This window comes from Protopterus annectens, chromosome 8.part1 (genome assembly GCF_019279795.1).
Source record: "Protopterus annectens isolate FY-2018-M chromosome 8.part1, PAN1.0, whole genome shotgun sequence".
Lineage (NCBI taxonomy): Eukaryota > Metazoa > Chordata > Ceratodontiformes > Protopteridae > Protopterus > Protopterus annectens.
In genome coordinates, this window is record NC_056742.1 from 95,622,187 (window position 1) to 95,637,595 (window position 15,409).

Here is a 15,409-nt window from a genome sequence, read left to right on the forward strand (position 1 = left end):
AATTTAATAGGCATTGGCCCTCTAAGAATTGGTCCTTTCCTGCCTCTTCCAGGCCTTCTCTGTCCAAACCCAGAATCAGCAGAACGCCCAGGCTTCACTCCCAAGGTTCTCACAGTCCTAAGCAGTGGTGGGCTCTCACTTCCAAAGCAGGGAGTAGCAAGACTCCCCCCTATGGTAAACTGTCTGTGACTTAACTTTAAACCTTCCAAGCCCTGCTCAAATGACTGTTCCTTTAGGGGGAATGATTGCCCTGCAGGCAGAAAATTGGGAACTCATTACCCAGGACGAATGGGTTTTAAATAGTTTCCCAAGGATACAGAGTCCACTTCCACTCCTTACCAACCCCAAATGGTCGGCCAGACCTACCCCCAAATCAGTGGGCAGAGGCTCAAAAGCAAGTTTTCTCTCTCTTAAGCATCAGGGCTATTCATCCTGTCCCAGAAGAAGAATGGGGACAAGGTTTCTACTCAAGACTTTTCCTGGTACCCAGAAAAGACAATTCCTGGCATCCTATCTGGACCTGTCTATCCTAAACACATTTTTGGTAATCCTGGTTGGCAACACTATATTTAAAGGAGGCCTACCTGCACATCCCAATAAGGGAATCCTGCAGAAGATACCTACGCTTCAAAGCAGGCTACATGCACTATCAGTTCTCTGCACTGCCCTTTGGCTTATCTACTGCGCCCAGGGTATTCACAAAGTGCCTAACTCCAGTCATTGCGTTTTGCAGTCAAAGAATTATTCAAATATACCCATATTTGGACGATTGTCTAATTCAGGCAGAAAGCCAGGACATACTATTAAATCATCTGGCATTTGTAAAGAAGTTGCTAACGTCTCTGGGGTACACCATAAACGAAAAGAAATCACATCTTGTACCCTGCCAACAAAGTGTATTCCTGGGAGCAAGCTTGAATACAACTTCCCAGATGGCCTACCTCATGCCAGAGAAACAAATTCAATTGACTTTCTACTTCAATCTACTGGCCACCAAGACCCAGTTATCTGCAAGGAAAATACTGCAAGTCCCGGGGTTCATGGCCTCTTGCATTCTACTAATTCCATATGCAAGACTGCATATGAGGAAACTACAATAGTATCTAAAAAGTCTATGGTGTCAGCATTCTCAGGATCTAGAAACAATGATTCCTATCATACCTTGTCTACAGATAGAGTTCCTTTAGTGGGCAAAGGCCTGCCACCAAAACAAGGGACTGCCATTCACTCTCCCCCCTGCCGCCCAACCCCTAACAGCAGACACATCAGACTATGCATGGGAGGCTCACTTGGCAGGGCAGTGCATTCAAGGCAAATGTAACCCAAATCAAATGCTCTTGCATATCAGTCAAAAAGAAATGTTAGCTGTACAGAATGCTCTGACAGCCTTCAAAGACCACATTCTTCCAGGACAATTATTGGTAAAGACGGACAACACCACTGTTATGTGGTACATAAACAAGCAGGGGGAACCCACTCATACCCTCTCTGCAGACTAGCCATGGCTCTGTGGGACACAGCCTTGAGTTACCAAGTACACCTATAGGCTGAATTCCTGCCAGGAATGCTAAATACACTGGCAGATGACCTAAGCAGAAATCTCAATGACCCACACAAGTGGAAACTAGAACCAAAGATATTCAGCATGTTGAGAAACAAATCGGGGAGCCCAGAGATAGACCTGTTGGCCTCCCCCAGAACTACCATTTGGACAAATTCTGCACAAGGACTCCCCACAAACAAACTTGGAAACTGGATGCCCTGTCCTTCACCTGGAAAATCCTATCAGTTTATGCCTTTCCCCCTCTGCCTCTCCTCTCTAAGGTGCTACTAAAGATCAAACAGGACAAACCAAGGACAATACTGATTGCACCAGACTGGCCACGCCAACACTGGTACCCACTCTTGCGCAGTGTGTCACTGCTGGCTCCATGGCACCTGCATGGCACCTGCCTCAGACCCCTGCCATGCTGTCCTAGCAGGGTGGCCAGATTCTGCACCCACAACTTCAAACCCTTAACCTGGCAGCCTGGCTAATTACCAGATCTCTCCTTTACCATCCCTCAGTAAGCAAGTGATGGATGTCATCCTGGAGGCAAGGAGGCCTAGTACTAGAAAATCCTATGCTGAAAAATGGAAAAGATTCTGTTCCTGTCGCCAGACTCAGGGGATGGGCACAGCAGCACCCAATTTACCCTATATTCTTCAATACTTAACTGAGATGCTTCACAAGGGCCTTTCCTTTTCCTCCAAAATTCATGCCTCAGCCATTTCAGCTCATTACAATACAGAACCACCCCTCTTCTTTCATCCACTGCTGAAGCAGTTCCTCAGAGTAGCCAAAAGCTTAAGACCACCCAGGAGGACCCCTACTCTAGCCTGAAACCTTAACTTTGTATTGGAAAAGCTTACTCTACCTCCCTTTGAGCTAGCTGCAAATGTAGAGTTGAAATTCCTTTCTTGGATAACTGCCTTCCTTCTAGCCATCACTTCAGCAAGAAGGGTGTCTGAATTACAGGCCCTCATGACAGTGAAGCCTTTCATCATCTTTCATGCTGACAGGGTGTCCCTTTGGACCAGTCCCTCCTTCATGCCCAAGGTGGTATCCAGTGTGGCCCTTAATCAGTCCGTTCATTTGCCAACCTTCTTTTCTAATCCACAGAACAAAGGGGAACGAATACTGCACTCCTTGGACGTGCACAGACAACTTAAATTTTACTTGGACAGGACGAAGCCTCTCAGGAAATCTGAACATTTCCTGGTTGCATTTGCTGCAGGGGCAGAGGGGAAGGCCATTTCAAAGCAAACCATTTCTAAGTGGATAGGCCATTGCATTCATTTATTCTATAGGCATAATGAAAAACCTACCCCACAGGGGATAAGACCACATTCAACCAGGGCTGCATCTACCTCTACAGCCTTTCTCAGAGTTGTCCCTACCAGGGACATCCTAGAAGCTGCTACCTGAAGTTCTGTAAATACCTTCACCAAGCATTACCAGTTGCCAATTTTTTCTAAATCCAGAGCTGGATTTGCCACTGCAGTCTTCCAGGGCCTTAAAGCTGGTCCTAATGCTATCTAATTACCTCCTCCTATCCTTCGCTTTGGGAATCTATCCAAATGTGATGACTGCAACAGTGAAACATGAAGAACATAGTACAGTTGTGTACACGTACCATAAATATAGATGTTCGAGTGTATTCACTGTTGCAGTCCTGGTTACCCTCCCTCCAGCCTCCTGACTTCTATGGACTATACCTCTATTCTTGTTTACTACGCTTAAAGCTTTTGGTGTATTTGCTTTTTTGTTGGAGGTGTAACCTTGTATATAATTGCTTCCCATTATGGGGGCACCTGACATCTGGGGCAAGAAAAACTGATGTAATGGCGTCAGCTGCATGCTTTATACCCCTGACTACCTGACATGGAAGATGAGACAGCAACCGACGCAGGACCCAAGACTTTGATAATCAGGCCAACTGAGGGCTACTGCAAGAAGATAACCCAAATGTAATGACTGCAACAGTGATTACACTCTAACATCTACATTTATGGTAAGTGTACACAACTGTACTTTCCATATTTGCCGTAGAATGTTTAGCCAGAGGGCTTTTTGCATCTCTGAGGTGATATTCATTCTTTCAGCTGCCTATCAAGTTTACCTATATAAAACAGTCTCATGAGCTGCAGCTAGTTCTCTTGTTCGATTCTCGACTGGAGTGCCTTCTGTGTGGATTCTGCTTGTCCTCCTTGCGGTCGAGTGGCCTCCGAAAGACATGCGTGAATGGGCGTGCCTTCGCTGAAGGTTGGGCGTCGGGCTGGCAACTCGACACCATAAAAATCAACTGCCAGTCATTAGCGGACTGGAGTTCCGCTGTGGTGACCCCTAACCGGGAAAAGCCGAAAAGACAAACAAACATGAGCTGCAGCTAGCATTTTACACATGTCTAGTTCTGCAATCTGCATAAGATCTATTGTAATAATTTTTGTTCTCTGTGGGGTGTCATTCTTGAGAGAATTACATTTATATGAGGAAGACAATCTGCACGGAAAGGTGCCCACTCTTTCAGATCTAACATTTTCTCTAAATCATTTGGCATAGCAAAGGTGTTGTTTAAGGTTATGATTCCTTTTAGAACTAAATGGTTTGTCACCAACGGTATCTCTTAGATTAGGATCAACAGTTAAAATCTTCCAATTTGCCTTTATAATGTCACAGACATATTTAATGTCACTAGCAAAAGTTAAAGTTATTCTATTTTGTCCTTTAGAATTTGTGGCATTCAGGGCTTGTAAATTCTGCTGTCCAATATAGAAAAATGGTTTACATTTATTATTCCTCATGTACTTCACCATGGACATTTCCATATTTATTTCTTGCTGCGTATGGCCTCTGTCTTTAAGCCTGTGACCTGTAGCTGTCAATGCTTCAAGATATTCATCCTCCTCAGTATATAGTCTTGATGTCTGCAATAATTGATTCTTGACCACATTTGGAAAAATGTGTTAGGAGTGCATACTGGTCCGAAGTAAAAAAATATATACTTCCAACAGTCTTTCTTATATAGACCAGTAGTGATATTGCCATCCATATCAATGGAAAGTCTAACATCTAAAAAATCTATTGTGGATAGAGAAAACTGCATTGTGAATTTAAGAAAATCTGTAGTAGTTTGTAGATACTGGATAAAATTGTTCAGTTGTTCAAGTGTATCATCCCATAACCAATTTTCTCTGTTGGACAGCAGGATTTAAAAACCCCTGAATGCCATGAATTCTAAAAGGCAAAATAGAATAACTTTAACTTTTGCCAGTGACATTCAGTAAGTTTGTGACATTATAAAGTTAACCGTTTATCCTAATCTAAGAAATATTGTTGGTGACAAAACATCATTTAGTTTTAAAAGGAATAGTAACTTTAAACAGCATCTTTGTTACGTCACATATTTTAGAGAAAGTGTTAGATTTGAAAGAGTGGGCAACTTTCCATGAAGATTGTGTTCCTCATGTAAATATATTTCTCTCAAGAATGAGTTCATACACCCCACACAGAATAAAAAGTATTGCAATTGATCTTATGCAGATTGTAGAACTAGACATGTTTAAATTGCTAGCTGCAGCTTACGTGATTGTTTTTATATAGGTAGAACTGTTAGGCAGCTGAAAGGAGGAATATCAAAACACGAGTGATATACGCCTCTGAGATACTAAGAGCCCTCTGGCTAAACATTCTATGGCAAATATGGGATATCATTTTTATTTCATGGTTTTACTTGCACAAGAGAGTATTTGTGGAGGTGATATTATGGAGAAAATGGAGCAGATGGAAATGAAATGGATAGCAGAGATGCAGGTGGACAAACTACCTGGTCTTAATGGCAGTTTACTTTTAAAGCCTGCCCTCAAGGGGCATAGACTACGTAGATAACCTGTTTGTCAGTGAACTTCTATCATTATGAATGAACTGGCTTGAATCATTGTGGGTGTTCCCAAGTTGATTGGCTATTCAGTCTTTTAAATAGTATTACAATCAGTTTTAAAACAGATCTGAAGAAGGGTTGGGAGCAACCCGAAAGAAGCAAATCTTTTTACGTTATTCAGAGTTTTTAAGTTGTTTTACTGTTTCGTTGCAGCTATTGAAATTTTAAATGTATGCATTATATTGTGGTGATCACACTGATTTTATTTATTCTACTGTTGTTTATCATTTCGCCGTGCAGATCTTTGGTTGGTGCTCCATGTTTTGTTGGACTAGTGTATGTATTTTATCTGAAGTAAAATATGCCTATCTCTCTAATTATTGCCATTGTTTTTTTTTGTGTGTAATCCACTACCAGAAGCATATGTAGGGTGAGGCAGCTGGGGCAACTTATCTGGGTACAAGCTGTTTGGATGCTCAGTCATCAGATGCTGATGGTGAAAGAGCACAGAAATGGAATTAATTTATGAAGCAGAGAGAACATTGCAGCTTTATAAATGAATGTTGTTATAAAATTTGCATTTGCAGTTACAGTTGAAGCTCTGTACATGTGGTAATTTAACTATGACAAGCTGCGTATTACATTTGTTGCAAGCTGCCTGCTATAGTTTCAGAGCAGAAAAGCTTTTTTTTTTTTTTTTTTTTGTCTTTACACCTTGAAGTTATGGGGATGCCAGTTCAGGGAACTGCACAGGGGTACAGGGCATCAGATGGACTAGCTATGGTTCTGTCCACCACATGTTCTCCCCAAATCACCAGTTTTTAGGTTGGATTAGGAGGGATTTAGAGGGGGCTAGGAGGGACAAAACTTTTGAGCCAGAAATAGGGACATCCCTGAAAATAGTGTACGGTTGACAGATATGGAGAAAGTTCATTAAAACAAAGTGCTGTATTAGTTTTGTCCAGCATACCTCATTGCAGCCACATTACTGAAACTTAAAATGTCTGAAAGGAGCAATCGCTGCTTCATGGTGTACTGCTAACTGTGCACATAATGTCTTTTGAATGACACCTTGAGGTCCCTTACAACTATCCAGTAGTATCAGCCCAGCAACAGTTTGAACAAACATTTTCACTCATTCATTTGTACAATTTTGTCATGCAAGTTGAAGTTCCTGATACATCCCAAACACTTGTCATAGGTGAAATGGTAATCCTCCAACTTGCTTGTGTGTTTTTGTGGATGTGCACAGGTGTGTTCTGCTTAGGGTTACCACCTGTCCCACTTTGCGAGGGGCAGTCCCTTTTTGGGCAGTTGTGTCCTGCAAATAAAATTGAAAAAAATGGCAAATGTCCTGAGATTTTTAGGACAAAATTATTTCCTATATTTTATGTAATAGTTGCATAAAACAGTTATTCTGTATCTGAAACACATACATTTTATAAGAAACAGAAAAAGCAGCTAAAATACTCCAAGAATAAGCTTTTATTTAGGCAAAAAAGTGAAGTTTTGTCCTTTGTACTGGCCATGGGTATCTTTTGTCCTGCAAAACTTGACATTTGTACCAAAAATATCCCACTTTGGGCATTTGAAAAGGTGGCAACCCTAGTTCTGCTGTGGGTTGCCACTCTATTCATGATTAGTTAACAAACAAGCGATTTACCCATCAAGAGTTGGGGTATGCTCTGGCTCCTGTGTGACTCTCAAATGGTTTATGTGGGTTATTGGAGAGTGCACAAAATAGATGAGTGAATGAGCTCAACATCAGTAGATTAATGTTAACTCAGTTACATCCTTGCCGTTGGTGGGGTTTTTGTATTGCAAGCTATTAGTTAAGTTGGTACACTCGCAAACAAAATTTGTCATGGTTATGAGTTGACTGTGTCTGCATAACTCATTGGAACATTCGAGATAGACCACCAGAGCATTGCCAGCTCCAGTATTCGTAACAAATGTGGCTTGGGGAATAATCTTAAAAGGTATAGTTGATGGGGAGGTGAGCAAAGCAAACCTATGAAAGAGAGAAAAAGAGACATCTGTGTTTGATGTGAATTTCTTACGGTTTATTCCACAATTCCCATGAACATGGTTTTAAGAAAGGTAATGCTGTAATTAGGGCAGCTCTGCAGAAACATCTGGCCCAACAGTATGCTCACAAGCAACCTCACAATGTAAAGTGCATTTTTAACTGGGTATTCTGTGTGTGTGTGTGGGGGGAGACTTTTTGGAGTGAATTTCATAAAAACTAAGCGTGCTAGAATGTTGTTTTGAATCTGTCTCTTGGTATCTTCACCCTGAAATATTTTTAGTTTCCTTACTGGTCCTATTGCATTCCTGTTTTGAAAACCGAAGTTTTTAGTAGTATTGAGAAAATACACACAAACATAAAAGGTTGTGTAACTTGTTTTGTCATAGACAACATTATCTGTTTATTATGTTTATATTTTTGTTTTCTAACAGTGATGGTGAAGAGCCATTTAGCAACACAGAACCGACCACCTCTCTGACCACAGGTTATGACTCGCACACCAACAGTGAAGAACACATCATGGACCTTCAGTGTGATGAGGAAGTAGAGTTTGATAAGGAGTCATTGCAGCAGCTGGCTCACCCTACAAACAGCACCAGGACAGCCAGTGAGCTGCTAGCAAGCAGGTACTTAAGGGGATATTTATGCATTAACAAAACAGAGCACTGATAGTTTTCTGCCTAATAAAGTAATTTACTTTTATGTGTATTCATCGGCTAATATGCAGGCAAATTTTATTTTATATTACATTAACTTAATGGCAGGAGACAGAAATCGTATCTTGTCCGTGAATTTAACTTTCTGCATCCCCTCCTTCCCCAACATCTTCACGGATTCCTAAATATCTTTTCAGGCTCCCTACCCACTATCCATTCTGCTAGTCTATTACATGATCCACAACCCTCTATGTGAAGAAGTGCTTTTTGAGAGCCTGTATTTAGTTTGTTCCTACAATATGCTGCCTTTGCCCCTCATCTCCGTTTGTTCTTCCTGTTTAGGATGGAACCTTCTCATCTCCCTGCACACAGTTCTTATGCACCACTGTCATCTTTCCTGTCCTCTGTTTTGTCTGTTGAAGGGAGCTTTAGCTGACCTTGTCTTTGCCTATACATTTACTGCAAAGGGCCCCCTGAAGTAAGATTTTACTTTTACTGTATGTGTACCCTCTCAATGTCTTTCCAAAGTGAAGAAAGAAACAGGGTGTCCTGCATGCAAAATATGATGGAATGCAGATTGTATGTGTGTCTGGGGAGAGGATGGGAAAATGAAGATGGCAGAAACTCACCAGCTGAAGTTTTTACGTCTTGTGTGGCTTCTTACTTTGGGCACCCCTTTAATGGTCTACCCTTTTGATCTGGCATCTCAAGGCTGATTCCTTTGTTTTTTTTTTCCCCTGTCTAGCATAGGTTACACAGATGACCCATCATTAGCCACTTTTCACCTGCACATAAAATCCAAAACTATGATTAGATTTGGCAAAAATGTGTTCCTCTACCACTGAGAGTCTGCAGGACATCCATTAGTCTTTTATACCTCACTTTCTAGCTTCCTAATATAGCAGGCTTTTGAAAAGTTATTTATTCTTTCTGTAGCTAATGAGAAGGAGGCTATGAATACATCCCTTAGTACTGTAGTGTCAGTGGACTTCCACAGATTAAATAGTGTCTCTCTTGCTGCAGATATACTGACTAGGGCTGCAGCCTTGTCTTTCTGGCTGCACAGTTTTTAGCTGTGACACTCTACCTTTCATAATGTGCTGCACCAGACCATACTGGATACTTGTTTTTATTGTGATACTTTTGTAAGAGAACCCTCCCAGATCATCAGTGAGGGTGTCCAGATGAAAAGTATTTTTTTGCTGTTGAAATTATTGCAATATTCTTCTGTACAACTCCTATTCCAAGCCCACCTTATTTTGTAGATGGAAAAGGTCTTCTACCCAACGGAAAAGGCCATCAAAGTATCAGTTTGTTCTGCTTCCATTTGGCTATATGTGTAGCGTCCTTAAGATGATTTTTCAGCAGTTCCAGCTATCCTTAAACACTGTTAGTAGAAGGTATTTCTCAAGATTTGCTCCAGTCTTGGTATAGGCAATTCAGGTCTTGCATCTCAGCTGAAAATAATTATTTTCTTAGTTACCACCATTTTCTCCCCAACATTTCTGACAGAGTACTTATGTTGAGAGAATTGTAGAATTAAGGGGAGCTTATGTCATATTGTTTTTGGGTGCTGTATGGGGGGGTCTGCAGTTTGCATTAGATGGGCTACATTTTCACTACAAAGTTCTGCTCTTGCCCTCTCCTCTCCTCCCCTCCCCTCCCCCCTAAGGCTTTTCTGCAATGTGTTGTCTGTCTGAGCACAGACTTTGTACTAGACCACCTCCTGTATATTTATGTGGATAACTGAATTTAGGCATCAGCCATGTAGGATTGATTGAGGCTAGTTTTATCACATGCCTTGCCTTTGTTTTAGTCTGTATAGCTCACTGTTAACTGGGATAACTTGTTCCTGCTCTCAGTGAAACATATAATTTCTTCATGAATGATTCTAATTTTTTTCCAGTGCTCTGGCTTTTTGCAATCATAATCCAGTGATCTGACTTTCTGAATGGCATTAAAAGGTTTGCATCCTTTTAAGCCATTTAGAGTTCATGGCAGCAACAATTTTTACAATTTGCTTTGCGCATTTACATACTTAGGTTTTGCAGTGGAAGATTTAATACCAGTGCCTGTAGCACCATCATTCCCTCTTGGGTCTGCTGCTTGTTTCAAAAACTTGTTACCACTTCTGGTGTTGTGTATCATGCCTCCTTACCTGGAGGCAGATTTATCTTTTATTTTTACAGTCCTGATACAGTATCAGTATTTCTTTTTGCTGTGCTTTTTCTCCATGGAAAACTCTGTTGCCATATGGCTGTGTGAGCCAAACTCATTGACAAATGAGGTTAGTGATTTTGGGGATATGTGAAATGAGTAATTTGGAGAATCATGGTCACAAAATTGAGTTCATTATTATAGAAATTCTCACTATTAGAAATGTAGCACATTGTTTTCCTCATGGCAGTCTGCCACAGATGGGAGAGTGCATATGCAGAGCAGCCTGTTTGGGTGTATTAATTCAGGGTTAACCCCACTGCTTCTAGGCCTAGTACCTCAAACATTCAACTGAGGCACTCTACTAGTGTTTCCTTCCTGGTGGTTTAATGGCAGTAGGCATCATTATAGGGCTACAGTAGTGAAAAGAGACAGATTGTTGGTAAGAGGAATTGTAATAGGACCAGAGTAGTGAAACAAGAATGTTGGAAATTGAGGTTCTCTTTTACCAGGTCATAGACTGGGTTGAAGCAAGAAAGAAAAATAAAAGTAATCCATTTGTTGTGTAAGGCACTAGGACTTCATTGTCAGATACCAGGATATTTGCTGATAAGGGCACAGGATGTCAAAATGTGTTTTTGTGCCATCTGAAGGGGTGAATGTGTGGCATAAGCATAGCTGTGGTATAAACTGTTACATCATTCAGTATACTGTACATCACTGTAAATTGTGACTGTTAAGTGCATATATTACATGACAAAAATCATACACAAATAGCAGTAGTCATACAGAAATCATGAAAAAGCACAGATTGCTAATGCATTGGGAAAGTGTCTGTTTCTTCTACAGGTGATACAGGTTCAGCTAGCTGCCCATTTGCCAGAGGGATGACTATTCAGAACTAAGGAGTCAGGTACATCCATGCATTTTTTGCGGATTTATTTTAATGATACCTGCTGTAGGTGTGCCATAGTCAGATGGAATGATTTCAGCTTTTCTTGTACCATTAGTGTGCAAGAGCATACAAGTTTATGCCTAATCAGACATAATGAATTTTATCATATGTGTCTAAGATGGGAGGTTCCTTGCACGCATGCGCGCGCGCACACACTCACACACACACACACTCACACACTCACACACACACACACACACACACACACACACACACACACGTTAATATTATTTTTTACTTTCTCTGAAATTAGACCCTCCAAGATCCTTATTTGACATACTTATGCCCCATCCCACCTTCCAAAGCAGAAGTGTGGAGGGCTGTCATGAAGAATGTCAGAATTTGGAGTGAGAGCCAAGGGTCAAGACTCCTTTCAGCTTTAATTTGTCACAATACTCTAAACAATATTATCAGACTCCTATTATCAAAGGTGTACCACAATGATCCATTCTTGCCCCACCACCGCTTCTCCATATTCATTAACAAACTTCCTTGCAACCTCCCTTCTCTCCCACTTATCTTCCAGGATGATGATGTAGTCATCTACCGATCAGGTCACTTTCACCTCACCGTCAGTGCCTACTCTAGTCAGGCTTACATGAGCTCCATCAACGGTTCATGAACCGTAAACTAATTCTCAACCCCACGCAGACCAAAGCTATGCTTTTTGGAATGCCACAGAAAATTCACCAAGCACCCTAACTCTGTAACTATCTTTGAACTACACATCCATTCCAGCTTTCACCTTCAAATACCTAGGACTATGGCGTGAACAGTCACTAAACTTCCATTTCCTCATAGACAAAGTGAGAGCCAAATTAACTCCCTCCTCTTCTGGACCAAAAAATCTCCCCTTTTCTATCCCAACCATCTGGAGCAGCCATTGGCAAAGGAGTTCTCCTTTCTTAACTTGAATATAGACTAACAATTTTTGCTTCTGTCTCCAAGAAAAACATTACCACACTCCACAGACTGTCTCTGACAGGATCTGCTGATTCATTACAACCTCAGCTCTCTGTAAACATTACTATATCACCCTAGTAAAAATATAGTGGCTATCCATAAAACAAAATCTAACCTACTTTTAGGATCCCAACTCTAAAACTTACTCTGACTCCACACTTTTGATCCCCTTGCAGCTAGACTTCATGAAAAACCTTCTCATGAAACTTGAGACACACTATAAATAAAATAAGATAATGCATGTGATTGTCTGGCTGAACAGCACACATTGCTGCCAAAGCAAGGCCTATGCTACCTGCCACTTGTACTTGAATCCATATATCCAGCCCAGCTGCAGTACACTGCAGTGCTTCATAAGACACTGTACTAGTCTTCTGAGAATCTGCTGCAGTCTTCTGTTCTCTGATAGTTGACAGTCATACTATAAGACCTTGTAACAAATCTTCCCATCCTTCCCCTCCTAACTCTTAAATGCTGGAGTTTACTACTCAAACCTGGGTTATCTGGGACACAGTCAAAGCTTTGACCCGGTGTGATATGGAGCCATTGTCCAACCCAATATATATATAATAGTTTTCATGTGCTAGATTATTGTTGTTTATCACCTCTTGTTGGATATTTCAAAGTTGGGCATTGAAAGCTAAATCTCACCAGTCTCACCAGAAGAGAAGAACCATTCATGGACTAATACGGGTTCGAGATGCAGACTTGAGACGAATCAAGTGGATTAGTAGACAGTCTCAGCAGTCTGAGGACTCTTATGTCAAAGCTTCCAGGAAGTTCCTGCACTTCAGGTTGGAGCTGGTCACTATCAGTTTCTAGCACTGCTACTCAGTCTCACCATAGACTCCATATGTTCAGCAAGAGCATGGCAGTGGTCAACTCCCACATAAAGGTTCAGAGAAGTCACATGTTCTCTTCTCTGGAACACTGGTTTCTAGTCTCTACAACCAGGGAATCCCTGACAGAAACAAGAAATTACTTGATTCAGTTTTGTCTCTCACTAAGAATATCGATCAGAAAAGACAACATCACAACTGTGAATTTCTCGGAATCTGGAAAAGAGCACAGGTTCACTAAGCTTCTTTAAGAGAGCTTCATGTCTGTTCAACTAATGGCACACTATCTCCTGACTCTTTCTGCTTTGTCAGTATGTGTGATCCCCAAAACCTTGGGCTTGATGGCAGCCACAATTCATTTATCACAGCACACCAGGCACTATATGAGAGATGGCACAGTGGTACAGCGGTAGCATTGTCACCTCACAGCAAGAGGTTCTCCGGTTCGATTCTTGGCTGGGGTCCCTTCTGTGCAGAGTCTGCATGTCCTCCCTGCATTCCTGTGGGTTTCCTCTGGGTGCTCCTGTTTCCTCCCACGTTACAAAGACATGCGTCTGGAGTGTTTCACCCTGGGCCTCCACTGAAAATTGGCTTTGTTCAAAGTCGGACTTTGTCAGTAAACAAATGTTAAATAAATTACAGTGGAGCTTCAGGCTGCAGTGGTCCCAGTAAGAAAGCAAAATGGACAGGCCTATCTACCTCTCCACCACATGTCAATATCTCCTCCTTTGGTGGCTGGACAGCCAGAACCTCAAAAAAAAAAAAAGAAGCACCTTTTTTAATACACCTCTCAGTGATTACTGTTATCAAGGATGCTTATATTCTGTGGTAAGGGAGCATTGTTCAGGACAGTCATTCTGACAGAACATGGTCACAACAAGTGTCCTATCTTCACATCAGTGTACTGGAGATGAGGATTGTCCTCCTAGCATTACAGGGATTTTCAAGACGACTTTCCCCAATTTGTTATATCCATCTACATGGACAACATGGCAGTAGTGTGGTGAATCAGCAAGCAAGGTAGAAATAGATCTTGCCCCATATTTTTGGAAACCATGAGAACGTGGAAATGGGGCAATCTCTAAAACATTTTCTCTTAGCAGTGTGTATCTCTGGTTGGAGCAGCTGCCCGGAGGACAGGCAAACCAGGTACATCCTGATGCCTCAGGAGTGATCCCTCTGACCGCATATAGCATGGATGTTGTTCCATCACTGAGAGCAGCATTTCTGTAACCTGTTTACATCCCTGACCAACATCAAGTGCAGCAACAACTTTGCCCGTATTCCACCATAGGGGCAGACCCTGAGGTCCATCAGTGAACTGTGTCTTCTATATGCCTTCCCTCTTTTCCCACTGTGACAGTTTCTCCAGAAAGCCAGACTGTGCAGAGCAACAGTAATCTTCATAGACTCATTCTGGTACTGACAGCTGTGGTTCCCCTTGCTGTGGCCTCATATTCAAGAGAAACCTCTGCTTCTTGATCCCCTCCAGCATCTTCTATCTTACCAATCTGTGAGACCTCAATTTGGACATCCAGTCTCTTTGTCTAATCACATGGTTTCACTAATTCCATGGACTAGGGAACTTTCAAACCCACCCAGGATGGTCCAGATCCTTACTGGTTCTCAGAACCTGTCCACTTGTAAGTTGTGCAAAGGGATACATGTAAATTTTTTTTCCTTGTGCGTCATTCAACGTGACATAAAAAACATCTTGGGCCCAATCCTATCAGTTTTACTCTCTCTCTCTCTCCTCTGTTTTTGATGCAGTTAATGTGCACTTTGAACTAAATTCCATGAAGGCTTTTAATTTTTAAACTTAGCCTTCCCAAAAATATGCAAGGTCTTCCTAAAAGGGACCTTTTTGTTCTGCCCTGTCCAAAATTATCCCAGCCCACTTTGGGACCTTAAAATTTTCTAACATCATTTCAAGCTGTCCATTTCAGCTGAACTGGAGTTTTTATGTTGGAAAACTCTCTTCTTCACAGCAGTTACTTCAGCTAGAAGAGTTAATGAATAGCAGACTTTCTTCTATTGACCTCTTTGCTTGGTCTTTAATAAGGAAGGAGTTTCCCTTCAGACAACTCCATCTTTTTTGTTTAAGATAGCTTCATTAACTAGCATCCATTAAACCATACACTTACCAGTGTTTTTCCTAGATATTCTAAATAAACAGAGTATTTGCTTCATTGCCTGGATGTTCACAGGCAATTGAGGTTCTGTCTACAGGATAAAATCCAATTTAAACAGCAATTTTGGCAACTCCAAAGCAAAAAACTAACAGAAAGTAGAATCAGTTGTCACCAGACTTGGTGAGCTTATGATGAGAAAATTAGCCAGTGACCCTACAGAGGTAGTAGAGATATTTTGCAAATTTTGTGAAAATGTGT

At 41.4% G+C, this 15,409-nt stretch overlaps 1 protein-coding gene across 1 annotated transcript in view; it reads left to right on the forward strand.

Annotated features, from left to right (window-relative positions):
- PIEZO1 (piezo type mechanosensitive ion channel component 1) overlaps window positions 1-15,409 on the forward strand; it is a 3,550,337-nt gene that overhangs the window by 2,817,767 nt on the left and 717,161 nt on the right. Inside the window, exon 34 of the mRNA XM_044081575.1 lies at window positions 7,881-8,075. Within this exon, the coding sequence (XP_043937510.1) occupies window positions 7,881-8,075 (195 nt within the window). The remainder of the gene's footprint in view (window positions 1-7,880; window positions 8,076-15,409) is intronic.